Here is a 15,963-nt window from a genome sequence, read left to right as displayed (position 1 = left end):
GAACACCCCTGCTGTTGATGATTAGTATGGCAGGATTGAATTATCTGAGATCATTGTGTGTTCGTGCACGGCCGGAAAAGGCAATACATATCGATAGTAGAAACACTGATCAGCAATGCTGTGATTGGATGGTTGTTACAAAGAACACGCCCATTTTTTAAAACCTGCAGTGTGCGAGCTATTGATGGAAGGTTATTGTGAACTTTTTATGATGCTGAATTTGCAAACCCAGCTAAACTATTTTTGTACATAAAATCACCCTACATAATGTAAAATATTCTGTGAAAATATAATCTTGATATCTTTACTATGCTTGTCAAAGATTGAAACGAATGATTGTAATCAAACTTTAATGCAAATCCTTTCAGATGACAGTCCTTTAGGGAAACTACCTGCAAGTGTCTAAATAACTTCAATTGCATTATTCTCATAATATAACTGATTTCTGACTGCAGCAATATTAGCAGGAGTCCACATTTACTGAAAGTCCTTCATCTGCAGAGTCTGTACAGAAAAGTGTAGTAAATAAAATAAAGATAGGCCTTATAAAAATATGTGCAAAAAAATTATTTGGTTATTGGCATTTTTTGTCACAGAAAAGGGACAGGGTAACATATTTTTAAAAAAGTTTTAAAGAATAGAAATTACTAAGCAAACCTTTCATGCATGACATTGTACTTGACAATTAACGAAAAAACTAAAATTGGAGATGATTTGATTCAAAAGAAACCTATTTCACACTGAGCATTTTTTTATGTAAATTACATCTAGTACTGCTGGGTAAAGATGATTGATTGCTGTTTTTATACAGTTTTTATCCACAATAAAACAAGTTGCACAAGTACAGAAAAAGCATATTTTTTATATTAAATAACATCGCTAAAAGATTTAATTTATCCTTTTTTATTACGCGCTGAATTTGAAAAGCTCTTCATATTAATTGTGCATCTTAAACAGATTGTATAATGGAGAATACATGACTGCGTCAGACTTTCCGTATCACCTCCGCTTAAAAAGGTGCGATCTAATCTTGTTTACATGAAATAAGCCTGCTCCCCAGCAGGTTTAATCTTACGGACCGGTTTGCTGCGACAGCAACTATAAGATGAGCTTCGAAGAACCAAATAATCCAAGATCAAGCCAAATCGTCAACAATCAAATCCAGCTAACCAAGTAATCAACGTACGAAGAACGGACCCCAGGGCATGTAATTTCAGAATAGTTCAGGTGGCAGATCCTTTAGAAATGGAAAAGATGTTTGAGTGCCGACTTGTTGTACAGACACAGCTGCGACCATGTTGGCTCTTCTGGCCATCTCTTCCAGAGGCATTGTGGGATAATGGGCCATGTAGAAAGCCAAAGCACCAATAAAGCTGTCACCTGCTCCCTGTTTCAACAGAAGAAAATAAAGAGTTTTATTTCATTATGCTGAAAATTTGTAGAATGTCCCAAAATGATTGCAAAGATTGGTATTAGGGTAGATGACGGCATTTTTAAATGGATTTCAGCTGTGTCATGCTTTAGAGGAAAGTGCAGTTTGTAGCTGGAATTTGAACTTGTGGCAGTGTGAAAATACGAAGTTTATAACTTTTATGCCTTGGCAACATATGGTAGGTTTATTAATAGTTTGTTATTTTACAGCAAGTAACAAAATCCATTAATTGAACCATTACTTTTACTATCCGTCTAAGACAAAACACTTGTGACTCCTGCACTGAGGGTTAGAAAATGTTATCCTATTTATGTTAATCTTACTTGTGACAAACTAAAAATAACATGGATTTTGTAAGATGTTGTTTTGCAGAGTCAACATCAAATACTTTAAACACACTTACGGGCTGTGAATCAGAAACGTGTGCATGTCCTAGTAGTTGGAAATGCCTAGAGGCATTTCAGATTGAGGTGTTTTATTAGGCAGGTCTGGATCAGCGATCTCTTTAAAATTAAGATTGAGCTTTACAACTATGAAGATCTTATACATGCACAAACTAAATAACCCATAAAAATTGAGTATATTACAGAAAAAGTATATCTGTAACATATCACTCAAAAAACACCCACCAATAAAACAAGATGCTCTGCATTAAGCAGTGTAAATATAGGCTATGTATTATATTTGCCACGAGACAGCTTTTTGTACATCTTGACATAAGCTGTAATGATGCATAAAAGGTTTAAAAATCTATGGGGGGAAATATAAACTTAATAAAAAAAAGTTTGTTTCTGTTGCTGTCAACATTGTTCTTACACATTTCTTCAAGTCTATCATTGACCTCTCTAAGCAGCTCAGTAAAGCGTTGTGTCCCCCACAATGATTTGGATCACCTGCATGGCATTAGATGCCTCTCACTGCGTTTGCATGATCACCTTTTGTTAGATTTAATCCAGAACAGCTGATTCCACTTGATGACTTGTGATTAAGAGGAGCATTAAGCATTCGGATTGTCACATGTTGTGCATTGCACAATTAAGAAACGCGAATGTAAAGCGTTTTGCAGCCATGTTTTAAACTAGGCATTGATCAATATGCTTGTGTGCACTGTTTTTTCTCCGCGTTCTGGGCTGCTGGTGGGAAAACCTCAAGCGCTGATCAGTGACCGACCCAGTGCATTTAAATTAAATGCGATTAATAAAGCATAATTTCACACGCTTCCATGTTCAAGTGTCCACTTTCAAGGGTCTGTCATCAGATCTGTTGATTTTACATTGATGTGTGACAAGACATTTTAAAAATCACGACTGGATGGCAGTTTATGGCCATGTCCTGAGTACAGTACACTGTAAAAATGTCTTTAGAAATTATTAGTGTTACTGGCAGCTGGTTGCCTAGTGTTGTATGCGAGACCAGCTCATTCGAGTACGAGTCAAGACCGAGTCCAGAGAGGGATGAGTCCGAGTCAAGACCGAGTCCAGAGAGGGTTGGAGACAAGAAAAGGTCAAGACCGAGTCTACATAAAGTTGGGTCTGAGAAAAGACTTAAGGTCATAGTCTGTGCTATGGAATTCTGATCTCATTCAATTCATGTTTTTTATTTAATTTACAATATTGTGCTGACTCGTTTACTGCTGGAATTATGTGTATAGTGCCACTCTGTATTTTAGCACCACCATCTTATTATTTTGGGTAATCTTATCTAATGCTTAATTCTCACTGGACAGGTGCGTTTTATTGCACTGCCATGATGTAAAAGTCATGGCAGGGCAAAAACCTCCTCAGATCTGACTGTCTGACCTCGCGCCAGTCTGATACGCGCAAAAAAATCACCAATTACTGTTTGTGTCAATCTTACATCAGTTTAAAGAAACAGTAATAAATATTTTAAAAGGGACTCGTGTGGACTCGAGAATAAGTCAAGATTCCAAATGTATTCGGGTATGAGTCGAGTCCATGACAAGACCAAGACCGTTAAAATGTAGTACTCGAAACTCGGTCTCAAGACCATAACACTGTTTTACTGTAGATTTGACATTTATTATATACTTATATACTGGCAACAGTTTGTTCAAAGTTAAATGAACATGAAGCAATTTCAGTCTTTATCTTTGACAGTAAGTTACTTGCAACCAGCTGCATGATTACAGCTAATTTTTTTACAGTGTATATATGCTATGTTTAGTGACCTATATACATAAAGTTTGGGTGATATAAAATTACTTAAAATGTGAAATAAGATTTTGGATATTGCTCGAAGTCATTCACTTCCTTGTGCAACTTCGTTTGCTTGGTCACACCACAAGGTGTCACTGTGGCCTCACTGTTTCAGCACTGGCACTCAGAGATCGATTGCTTTGTCTAAGGTGAAACACGCCCCCCTCATAAGCCTACAGACGAAGAAATGAACCAATAAATAAATGTATAAATAAATAATGGTGAAAATATATAAATATAGAAATAAGTAAGTGTGACAATAAATAAATGTAGACATAAATATACATAAATACATATATAGATAAATAAATGGTGAAAAACATTTATTAATTTTTTTTTACATTTCTTTGTATATATATTTATATTTATTTATGTATTTTAGTTTTTTTTACATTTTCACATATATTTATTTATGTATTTATTTATTTATAATTTTGTCAGCGTTGGAATTCCATAGTTTGGCTTATGCATCAAATAAAGACGCATTTTAATTCACTGCATATGTACAAGTAAAAATCATTTTTAATACAGCCACCGAAAAACTTCAGTTTTGCCTTTTATAATCATGTCTACATGTAGCCTATTGTTATAATTTCAGTCCAAGGTCTATTAACATCAAACAGCAAACCTTAGGAGTGACAAAGTCACGCCAACACAACAGGAATGTAAAAGTCTGAGAGCATTTAAGGACACATGAAAATGTGATTAAAATGAGGGTTATTCCATCATATATTCCCTTTTGAATTGTTGCTAAAATAAATGTTAAAACATTAGCATTGTGTTGTTAAAAATGAATTTGAACTTGTTTTCTTTGCCGTAAGCCTATTCAAAATCTGTATCTTTTTTATTTAAATTTTCAGTAAATAAATGCAAATAAAAACATGATATTTTTACCAGGAATTTGGCAGAATTTTTTTTGTAGTTGATAGAAAGAAACAACAAATTCTAATTTTTACTTTAACACATACCTATAAACGGGACCGCATTAACGCTGTAAGGGGCCCCTGGGCTTTACCCTTTTGTGGGGCCCTTCATCTACCAGAATTACAGCCTACATTCACACAATCTTAATAATCACAAAGTGCAAGTTGTTAGCCTTTTATTTAGCTGCAATAAATGCAATAACAAAATATTGAAACTATAAGTGATTAAAATTCAGGTACGCCTACAATATACACAAATATTTAAATGAATTTAAAATGTCTTTAGTCGGAAAGACCTGGATCACAGGTCATTTCATCTGAGATCAATCCCCACATAACTGCCGAAATCACTTACTTGCCACCAGTTTCATACAAGCCAGCAGCCGTTTTCGCAGGCTCACGTCAGGTAAGTGGTAGTAAATTAATACTAATTTCAGACGCAAATACTTAATGTTTTTGTAGATATACATCTATATGTATATGTATAAAGGTTTGTTATATGCTATGTGTCCGAGGCAAAGTAGAGCTACTCTACTTAACATAGCCTAGGCAAATAGGAATGTAAATTTGGTGGTTTTCTCGGACAGGGCTCATCATTGACTAAAATACTGACATCTCTTAACATATATCAGTGCTATTGTTTTGTCTCAGAATGCACACCAGTATTGTATTTTGTAAGGTTTATTTGTAAAAATGTCCCAATTAAAACTTAGAGTCCTAATCTAAACTCTGTCCGGTAAACCGACCCTATATGCCTAGGCAATCTTAACTAAAGTAGCTCCGCTTTATATCGAACACATAACATGTAACACACCTTTATATTTATCTTTACAAAAAGTCGAGTATTTGCATCTTTGCTAATTAATATAGTCTAAAATTAACATTTATTTACTACCACTTGACGCGAACTTGCGAAAATTTTTGTGAATTAATATTATGGTCTGTGTTAACTTTCAAATGATAGAAAAGAGATTCCTGAAACAAATAATATCATAATATCATTTTTTAATAAAAAATAAGTCATCAGGTGTTTCTGTACTTATAGTGAATACAAAGATGATGAAAGTCAAAGTATGTTTGGGAAAATAATTTGTCTATATTGTCTATATAAAAAATAAGTTTGTCTATAAAATCATATATTTCATTGTTATAAATTAACATTTAAGGAATTGTATATAAAGCTTAGCTTTTATCATTTACAGCAGTGATTCTCAACCAGTGGGCCGTGGCCCATCAGTGGTTCCCACAGCGCCCTTTGGTGGGCCGCGTAGGCAGTTGTAGACTTATTCAAAAAATCTTATTTAAAGAAATCGTAATAAAAGTTATATTCGCATTAGATTTTCTCAAGAATTTATATGATTTAAAAACGCTCATTCAAGATGCAAGATGATGATTTAAAAGCCCATTTATGTTTTGAATATCGCAACAGCAATGGTCTTTAGTTTTTTTCTGTGGCTGTATATTTTACCTTTAAATATGTACTTTCTCAAAAGGCACTACCCTTAAATACGAATAAAGATAAAACTCTAAGCCTTAAAAAGTCCACCTTTACATTTTTCTCTTTAATTTTTTTTTTTGCTCAAAATGACATTTATGGATTCATAGTTTTTCTGTTATTTTGCATTGATACTGAAGTGCACTTTGTCAGTGCAGTGTGCAAAGTGAACCTTCATAATCAAGTCTGACATCTGCCAACATCGGTCTGGTGCCTGATGTTTAGTTGTGATGACAACCACTGCCCCTTCTAGCCCAGCTAGGCAAAATACGTGACTTTTACTGTCAATGTAGTATGATGACGAAACTTACGTTGTGGCGATGTATCGAGTTACGTCGTAGCGACCAGAAAAGTGACATTTCTGGATTTTTTTGCCTTCGCAATGTAACCTGCTTGTCATGGTCACATCGTGACAACATAATGAATTCAAAGTTTTGTGCTGGTAACCAGTTAGTAATTAAAATTTGTATTTAATATTCTTAGGATGGACATCTGCAGTACAACTAATTTAAAGGGGACATTCCACAGGGTTCCCACACCTAAGTTAACTTCAAATTCAAGGACCTTTCAAGGACTTTCCAGGTCCAAGACCCTTAAATTCAAGGACCAACTGTGGGGACACATTTCAAGAGAGAGCAAGATTACATTGTGTTACATTTAAAGATACACTGTTACAGTTCCCTTTCGAGGGAACTTGGGCTGTGTCACTGTGGTGACACTTTGGGGATGCCTTCAAGGATAAGTGCGTCTAAATGTGTATATCAAATTCAACCAATGGTGAGGCTTTATGACAAAGACAGGATGACGCGGGAGCCAGGAAGTATATCGCTATCTGAAATATTCCCAAAGACGGCATTACAGGGACGCATGAAGTATGGCAATGGAGACACAGCGCCTCATTCCCTTCGCAGGGAAAAACAGTTACATACGTAACCGATATGTTTTCATTTATCAAACACAACTATGCAAACAAGCATTTTGGTATGAATCAACATTCGCATACAGAAGATATAAGCACTTAAACAAACAGTTTAGAATGTGTGCTTAAAAAGTCTAGAATTTTTATGATATTATCCTACACTACACAGGGAATAATATGGATTTTGTCCCAGAAAACTTCTTGCATAAAATAGATTCAAACACTTTCAATGACCTGTATCTATGTATGTATATTTTCAAAAACATCCCAGGGCCTTGAATTTTTTCCTCCAGATTCACAAACTTTCAAGGATTTCAAGTATCAGTGGGAACCCTGAAAGTCCATGAAAATCAGACTTTTTCCATTTTTCCATTGGGTCCCCAGTGCTTCTACCAACCCAGAAAACATGAAAAATAGTAACCCTGTAACTTTGTTTTGGTAAGCCTCTCTCTGCAAGCATGTGAAAAATAGGTAATTCAGATTTCAGACTCAGATTTATACAATTTAGACAAATATTCTGTGCGTTTACATAAAAAAAAATAATGTGTTAAAATTGTGTACTGTCTCTTTAAGAATTTGGAGACTGTGAAGCTTGCGGTGGGTAGTGCGCAGGACTAAAGTGGAATAGAGGGTATGCACGTGACAAAAATGACTGCGGTTAAGCCCACTGAGTGGCAAAATACAGAGCGGCAGCATTTGAGTACAGCGTAAAATCAGCGAAAACACATGGAAAACGCATCTAAATTGGAAAAAGCTGCTGTGCGATAAACTGTACTAACAGATTTAACAAGAATTCGGGGCTATCATTTTACAGACTGCCAAGAAACACCGAAAGGAGAAGTAAAGAGATTGTTTATTCCAACGTCCACAGACCACAGGTTGCTAGGGTCGCTATCAAGCAGAGTTTTTACCTTCTGCTTAAAAGTATTTTTTCAAGTAATTGTATTTTATCTGTGTTTTTCTTTGGAAAACATACATTCCAAAGCATATTAAAACTGCAAGCAGTGATGGAAGGGCCCTCGCACACATGACACCGCCACGCCGTGGCATAAGAATTAAAGGGAACAGTAGTCAATAGGCATTTAAGAATATAAACATTTAACATTAACCATTGAAAAGTGTAGTATAATGTGCCACATTTCCTGTTGCTAATTACAAATGACAGTGAGGCAGCATTGTGTAAGATAGCATGAGAGAGAGAGAGAGAGAGAGAGTGTGTGTGTGTGTGTACCTGGTAATTATCACGTTGTAATTATCAATTGTCCCCACAAAGAATACCAGTATTTTTGTGACCTTGTAGGGACATTTTGATGTCCCCATGAGGAAACAAGCTTATAAATCAAACAAAATTATGTTTATTGAAAATGTGAAGTAGGAGAAGGGTTTCTGTGCTGGTTGGGGTTAGGGATTGGGGTAGGTAAGGGGAATAGAATATACAGTTTGTACGGTATAGAATGCATTACGTCTATGGAATGTCCCCACAAAACATGGAAATCAGAATGTGTGTGTGTGTTTGTGTGAGTGTGTTTGTGAGTGTGTGTGTGTGTGTGAGTGAGTGTTTGTGTGTGAGTGTGTGAGTGAGAGAGTGTGAGTGAGAGAGACTATATGTAAATATTATATGTGTTCAGTCCAGGACTCTTATTGATCATGTAAAATTTGGGACGGATTGGACATTGCATAATCATTGTAAACATGTCACTTCCTGTTGCCAGCTGGTGGCACCATGACCATAAGTGGCTATTAACATGTATATGTGTTCAGTCCAGGATTCTTATTAATCATGTGAAGTTTGGGACAGATCGGACATTGCATAATCATTGTACACATGTCACTTCCTGTTTCCAACTGGTGGCGCTATGACCATAAGTGACTATTGACATGTAGATGTGTTTAGTCCAGGACTCTTATTAACCATGTGAAGTTTGGGACAGATCAGACACTGTATGCCTGAGATCCAGCAACCTGTTTTATAGCAAAACGTCAAGCTTTGGGGCGCCGGAACAGACACAAATTTTTACAAAGAATCAAATCCTTCACAATTTAGCATCACAAAGGTCTTAAGATGATACTCGCCAAATATAATGATGATCCGATAAAAACTCTAGGAGGAGTTAGTTAAAGTATGACTGCTGGAAATGACAAAAACTCAGCCAAAATCTGAGAAATAATTGAAAATAGCTGACTTCGTGTTGGGTTTAGGGCATTGCTCCAAGATAATTTTTTGTAGGTCTTGTCATGATACAGAAGCATACAGAAATTCGTACACATATTTTAAACACAGTCCGAGGGCTGCTTCGTTGAATATTTAAAAGTGGCGCTAAAGCATGCCTCTTTAGGTTGCCAGCTGGTGGCGCTATGACTATAAATGAAAATTGTTATGTAGATGTGTTCAGGTCAGAACTCTTAGCAATAACATTTGTAAAATTTGGGACAGATCAGACAATGTATGCCTGAGTTCCAGCTAGGGATGTTAACAATTAATCAATCTTCGATTAATTGTCGATAAGAATTAAATCGATAAAACTTAACGATTGTCGAAAAAGCCAGCACGTGTGTCTGGCGCCTGCGCAAAGCCCATACACAGCTGGTGAAAAAACGAACCAAGCGCGAAGAAGTTAAACTCGTCATGATCACAACAATGCTCGATGCCAAACACACACTTGGGCTTTTTAACCTCATTCGAGACGAGGCTGGCGGCTAACACAACGAAATGGCATCCGCAGTGGATCTGAGAGGGTCCGATTTCGAACATCTAAACACAGTTAGGATACTGAAAGCAAAGACCCTCTTCAGGGAAGCCTGCAAGATTAGCATAGCAGCGCTGCTAACGGTGCTTTACACAGGGAAGGAGACCAGAAGCCGTTTTTAATAAACAGATTAAAATGTAAAACTTATATTCTGGCAAGAAGTTGTTAAATGTAAACTGTAACTGACTGTCGTTACACTCTGAACGCACGCAACATATATCATTGATCATCATTATTGACTGACTGAGGCGATACACGCTAAACACTGTTTCGGGTTTTCTAATGGAAGGTTGAAGTCTTCATAATAAGCATCTTTGCTGAAAGTACGCCGCAGGTCTAAAGCTGAGGTGACGACGGGAAAAGTGCCCTTCATGTGCTTCTTGGATATAATTAAACAAGCGCTGTATCAATGACTCCGAAAGCTAGGTGAACAACTAGAAAAATAACACTTGATGATAATGAAACTTTTATTTTGTCATGGACGCACGGACTGTGCGGAGTGCACGTTATGAGGTGGAGTTTACTGTGTCTATTAGTCATTATATTTCATGACGAGATTAAATTGATGATTTTTATCAAAACACCAACTACATTGACTCATTTTACAATCCCACTAGCATTTTATTTAGACAAAATAAAATCTTTTAATTCGCGTGAAGAAGCTGGCGTTTTTACACCCACTTTTATGTCATTGGCTATATGCCACTGATGTTATGACTTATTGCACTATTACTGTTAACGATTATTCGGTTGATTGATTGTTAATTTAAATGATCATCGAATATGGGAAATTGCATAATTTGACATCCCTAGTTCCAGCAACTTCCTGTTTCATAGGAAAACATCAAAGTTTGTGGGGCCAAAACGACACAAATTTTTACGTCAAATCCTTCGCAATTTAGCATCACCAAGGCCTTAAGATGACACTCACCAAATATGAAGATGATCCGACGAAAACTGTACATGTTGACATGTTGTCCCATTTATATTCATGTTCATTCTAAACACACAGTCGGCCACGATGAAGTTTAATGATTCATTGCACCGCCCACAACGGTCCTGCGACGTTTGATAAGAAATGTCTTTTCTGCAAGTGTTATTTTTTTACAAAATAGAGTAACACAAGGAACGAACTCATTTAAATTTCAGTAATTGTAATTGCCTTACTTGATTTAAAAAATACTTACATTACTCATTACTGCTAAAAGTAGTGGAATTACAGTAACGTGTTAATTCCATCACTGGTTTTGGTAAGGTTAAACAGTATTTATGTATTAAAGTGCCATAGAATGGAAAACTGTATTTAACAAGGCACAAATTAATAATAATACATTTGTACATGGTAAAGAGATATCATGAGCCTCAAACACGTTTGTTTCCTCCTCCTTAAGTAAACCTCGTGCATGCAAAAGACTGCTGGAAAACAGGCCAATGTCAACATAACACCAACTGTGATGTTACATTAATGATGTACACCCCAACATTAAATTAATTACAATGTTGTTACAATGCTAAAAACAAAGTTGTGACTGCTGACTTAGTGTTATATGCTGGTTAATGCTATATGCTACGTTTAGGCTGAAGTTCTACTATTGACGCTACGGTTACCTTTTGCAGGTCCATACTAAAAACCACAAACGTACAACTCAGAAACATCCATTAACAATCTCAAACAATTGATTTTACCCCCCAAATTCTTTGTCTGATGCAGGCTCAAAACAGAGCTCAACATTATTATTCATGACCCTTTCAAATTAGGTAATAACAGACCATTTCTTTCTAAAGGCAAATCTGTCCCTGGAATTTTTTGCACTTACACTGTAAAAATACTTAGTATTTTTGTCTTGTATTCAGTAAAAATTTCTTAAATTAAGATGTTCTTAATGACCAAAATGACCTAGGAAAATAAGTCTAGTTTTTAGACAAAAAATATAAACTTTAAGGGGCGGTTTCCGGACATGGATTAGACTAGTCCTAGACAAATGTAAGAGCTGTCCAAACTGAAAACAACTTGCACTGACATTTCTTAAAATACATCAGTGCCCTTTGTTTTGCCTCAACATGCACACAAGTAATGTTTTTAGTAAGGTATAGTGGTTAAAACTAGTTATATTTCCTAATTAAACTAAGGTCTAGTCCTGTCTAAAGCTAATCCCTGTCCGGGAAACCACCCCTAAGTGAATTAGTGCTTAAAAAAGCAAAAAAATCTGCCAATGGGATAAGAAAAAATATCTTGGAATACTGTAAGTTTACTTTTTTCTTAAACACATAATTGAAGAAAAAATGTCTTATTCTTTTAGCAGAATTTTGGCTTGTTTTAAGCACCAATTTGCTTACATTTTATATCTTGTCTAAAAACTAGACCTATCTCCCTAGGTCATTTTGCTCATCAAGAAAATACATCTCAATCCAAGAATTTTTAGATATTTTTACTGAAAACAAGACAAAAATACTAAAGTAAGAATTTTTTTTTTTTTTTTGCAGTTGCAAATAAAAGCAACATACCGTCTATGTAGATATCAGAGAACAATTTTCACCTTTAACGTCTCTGTAAAGTCAATCTGAGTAGCTCAGATGCCAAAACCTCTAAGTACATCTGACATGTTTTCTTGTAAATTAGCTTTTTTATCAGGTTCTTGTGTTTAGGTTCAGTAACTTCACTTTAATGGCAACGAAAAGGTAATCAGTTAGTATTCGAAATGCCATATTTTCAGAAATGTCACTTCAGTTTTTTAATTTTATTGGTATTTAACAAATATAACTTTTTTCGCAAAACCCTCAAAGTGCATGTAAGCTTTTTCTGCAGAAGACTCCAACTTTAAAAACATCCATTTCTTTGGGCAAGACACAGTAAGACATAGACAATTACTTAGACATTTATATGCAACTAAAAACATTGCAAATGTTGAAAAATAAAGAAACTGAACCACACATTAGAGGGCACTGTGATCCATGTCACTGCCACATCTGTGTTGTATTCAGGTCCAAGTACCCACAAGGGACATACATTTTAAATGCGATCCACAGTTGTTTTGTGAATCATCATTCTTCCAATTTATCTTCCGTGCACTGAACAGGACTTTGCTAAAATATCTTTCTGTGTTTATCCAACAAAGGGGTATTCCGGAATTGCCTAAGGCAGGAATTAAGTGGGTTTAAACCAAAGGTATTTGATGAACATATAATATGTTTGAGAGCTTTTGGTTAATGAATAATTATATCCAGTACAACCAGGAAAGTATATTAAGAAATGTTTTTCATGTGAAATTTGGTGCTAGTCTAACAATGATCAACAGTAAAATCAAGTCTGAGAAACATGTATGGCTATAGTTGGAACATATTACTTTTACAGGTCCATTGGTTAAATAAAATCCAAATGTAATAGAATGAAATTCATAAGGCCAAATCAAGTATTCCATCTGAGGTTACCAACCAGTGAGTGGGTAGCACACAGTCCAAACAAGAGTAAAATAAACATTGTGTCATTCTGTGGCTAATCAGATTTTTTTCAATGGCTGGTGTACCATCAAACAGGTTTTAATTTCTAAACATGCGTGAATTTCCAGAAATGTACATAATTGTGCAATCATCTTAGGTACATTATATTACATGTGTCAGTGAAAATTTATCAATATAGACATTTTCATCTATGCATTTGGAAATCAAACCTGCAACTTCACTACCAACTGAGCTACAGGAACAGCAAACATGTTTTTTTTACAGACAATATACAGGGCCATACTATCAATTGCAAGATCTCCCTTTATTGGCAAAGAATGTTACTGATAAATCTATATTGATAAATTCTACCAACACATTAAAGCTAAAGTTAAATAAACTATAAAAACAGAGCTGTAACAAGCTTCAGTGTATGAATCTTCTAAAAGGTTGAAAAAAAAGAGAAAGCTCAAGATCTGGGAGCCAAATCTTGCTGGGTGACTCTTTGCCTTAAAAGATCTGCTGCTGGCCAGCATTGCTCTTTGTGAGTGTCTTTGTGATGACATCACTGTCAGCAGGAGGCAAGCAGTGATTTTCGGTAAATACCCTGCATGTCTCCTGTAAAGATCCCTGTGGTGGGTCCTCCATTTCTTTTTTCATGAAGGTAAAGTTTGGCTGATTGGCTCATGAGCCAAGTTGTCTGGCTAAAAGGCAAGGTTCTGGAATTGGGGCGACCTCCAAATACAGAAGCATGGACCACCCACAGTCTCTATGAAGTGTGTGTGCTGAAGTTATGGAAACTTATATTACAGTATGTGAACACACACAACGGCTGTAGAGAGAATCACTCAAGGTCTACATAAGATTTAGGGCAGAAAGGCAATGATCTTATGGTGGGTAGGTAGCCACGGATGTAAAAACTGCATACTATCGAATTCAGAAAATCTTTTGATCATAAGTCAAGCTGAGCTGTAAAGACTACTCAAAGATGCTTTTAATCTGAGACTGATTAGCAGATTCCTTTATAGTGAGCACACCAGCGCATGGTTTCTTTGATACAAAAGATGTGTTGAGGGTATCTAATGTATCCACACTTATAAGGATACTTTTAGTCTATGCAATTATGATATCACACTTGAATTTAATGTCCCCATCAACTTTCTGAATGATCTCTGGGAACAACAATTAAATTGTAATTTCTTGGTGGTGGTGACCATTTGTGGGCAGTTGCTTATTTCCCCTGGAAGAGTCACAAATGGTAAATTGTACAATAAGACCAATTGTTGCCCATTGTGTTTACTTTTGTGTAGTGCTTCTATTTTTAATTCAGAGCACTTGAAAGATTGGCTGCCAAAATGTGTTGCAGTCAGTGACAGGGAATCAGTGAGATAATATCCCTCTTTAATTTCAAGCCTGGGAATGTGACCCACAAATGATAAGTAATTTACACAACAATGGAATAAATAGTTGTAACTTGCAACAGACCCTTGTCAATGTAATGCACAAGGTTGTGTACAAACTGCAGAGCAAACTGAGCCATGAAAACTAAAATACAGAATTCATTTTATACAATACAAGAGGAATGGATTATCATATACTTGGTAATTAAAGTGGTTATTAAGTCCTGTGATTTGATGACACTGCAAAAAAGTCACTGGAAAAAAAGTCACTCTGCTCACAGAGAAGCCTTTATAAACAGTTTATTTTCCTTTAAATGTTGTTTATCAAGTAAAGATAGTCCTCAGAAATTAACAGTCACAACATACTGCTCTTTCTTTTATTTGTATTCAGGCAATCTAATGATTATAAATGACATGAGAAACCCATATGCGAGTTTCTTTTTAAATGTGGTATTTCCACATTCCTAAAAAAAGAAACAGATGGAAACATGCCCTGTTCCTGTCTAGCCAGTGAGATAAAATCTGGTACTTGCCCCTCCTCCGTGTTTTTAACAAGTGGGGAAAATACAGACTCACTGGAAGTGGAATCATGGCATCCAAAACAGTTAAACAACTCAGGATTTATGGTTCATCAAAGTGCGGGAAAGGGCTGACACCCGCTGAGTGGATCACTGCTAAGAATCACTCAGAGAAGGCTGGGGCAGCCTACCACAATGAGACTGGACATTACAGTTGTGCTCGGTGTGTGTTTAAGACCACAATGAAAAAAGTTATCAAAATGTATTTTGATTTTTTTTATGATTAATGACAGAAAAGATGTAATGTAAATCATTTTACATTGCTTTAAACTAGTAAAGGAAAGTAAGGAAAACCTCTTTACAGATCACCAATGTTGTCAAACTTTTGAAAATGTGATGCAATTCAGTAGCAGTATTTATTTAACATGTATGTAGAATGCAAACTAAACTTCTGTTTAAGTCAAAAACTATTTGTCTTTTCCAGAACATGATTTCTGATCACACCTCTATACTTTATCCAAGCCGAAGATTAAAGTTAAATAATAGTTTGCCAGTATGATGTCGATCCATATGTTCAGGGCCATATTCCCTTTTATAGAAGCGTAATTGGTGATTATTCCAACATGGTGTGAACTCTACACCATCTATGAATCATGCTAGTGATTGTATGGTGTGAACATACATGACTGCTAAACGACCTGACTCAATACTCTTTACTCAGATGACTAGTCGCAACATGACAAATACTTGAGGGCAAAAACACCTGGTCTTCTCAGATACAACTATATAGAACAGCCTAAAAAAAACCACAGGCTATACACAAAATGTCTGATTAATACAGCACACAAAAGCTTTTTCAAGACCAGAAGTTTGAG

The 15,963-nt window shown here is 35.8% G+C and overlaps 1 protein-coding gene and 1 long non-coding RNA gene across 3 annotated transcripts in view; both read right to left on the bottom strand.

The window, feature by feature from the left end:
* Positions 1-780: 780 nt before the first annotated feature.
* LOC141348949 (ribokinase-like) overlaps positions 781-15,963 on the bottom strand; it is an 82,016-nt gene continuing 66,833 nt past the window's right edge. For both annotated transcript variants that reach the window (XM_073869485.1, XM_073869482.1), the window contains one exon: positions 781-1,387. In XM_073869485.1, the coding sequence (XP_073725586.1) occupies positions 1,214-1,387 (174 nt within the window). In that variant the 3' untranslated portion in view covers positions 781-1,213. The remainder of the gene's footprint in view (positions 1,388-15,963) is intronic.
* Positions 7,176-12,047, bottom strand: LOC141365182 (uncharacterized). The gene is made up of 2 exons (XR_012370360.1): positions 9,910-12,047; positions 7,176-9,875 (listed from the first exon to the last, which is right to left on the bottom strand). It is a non-coding gene; the product is annotated as an uncharacterized lncRNA (long non-coding RNA).

Source organism: Misgurnus anguillicaudatus, chromosome 7, assembly GCF_027580225.2.
Source record: "Misgurnus anguillicaudatus chromosome 7, ASM2758022v2, whole genome shotgun sequence".
NCBI classification, from domain to species: domain Eukaryota; kingdom Metazoa; phylum Chordata; class Actinopteri; order Cypriniformes; family Cobitidae; genus Misgurnus; species Misgurnus anguillicaudatus.
The sequence above is the reverse complement of the archived record's forward strand: the minus strand, read 5'-3'. Positions and strand labels throughout refer to the sequence as shown.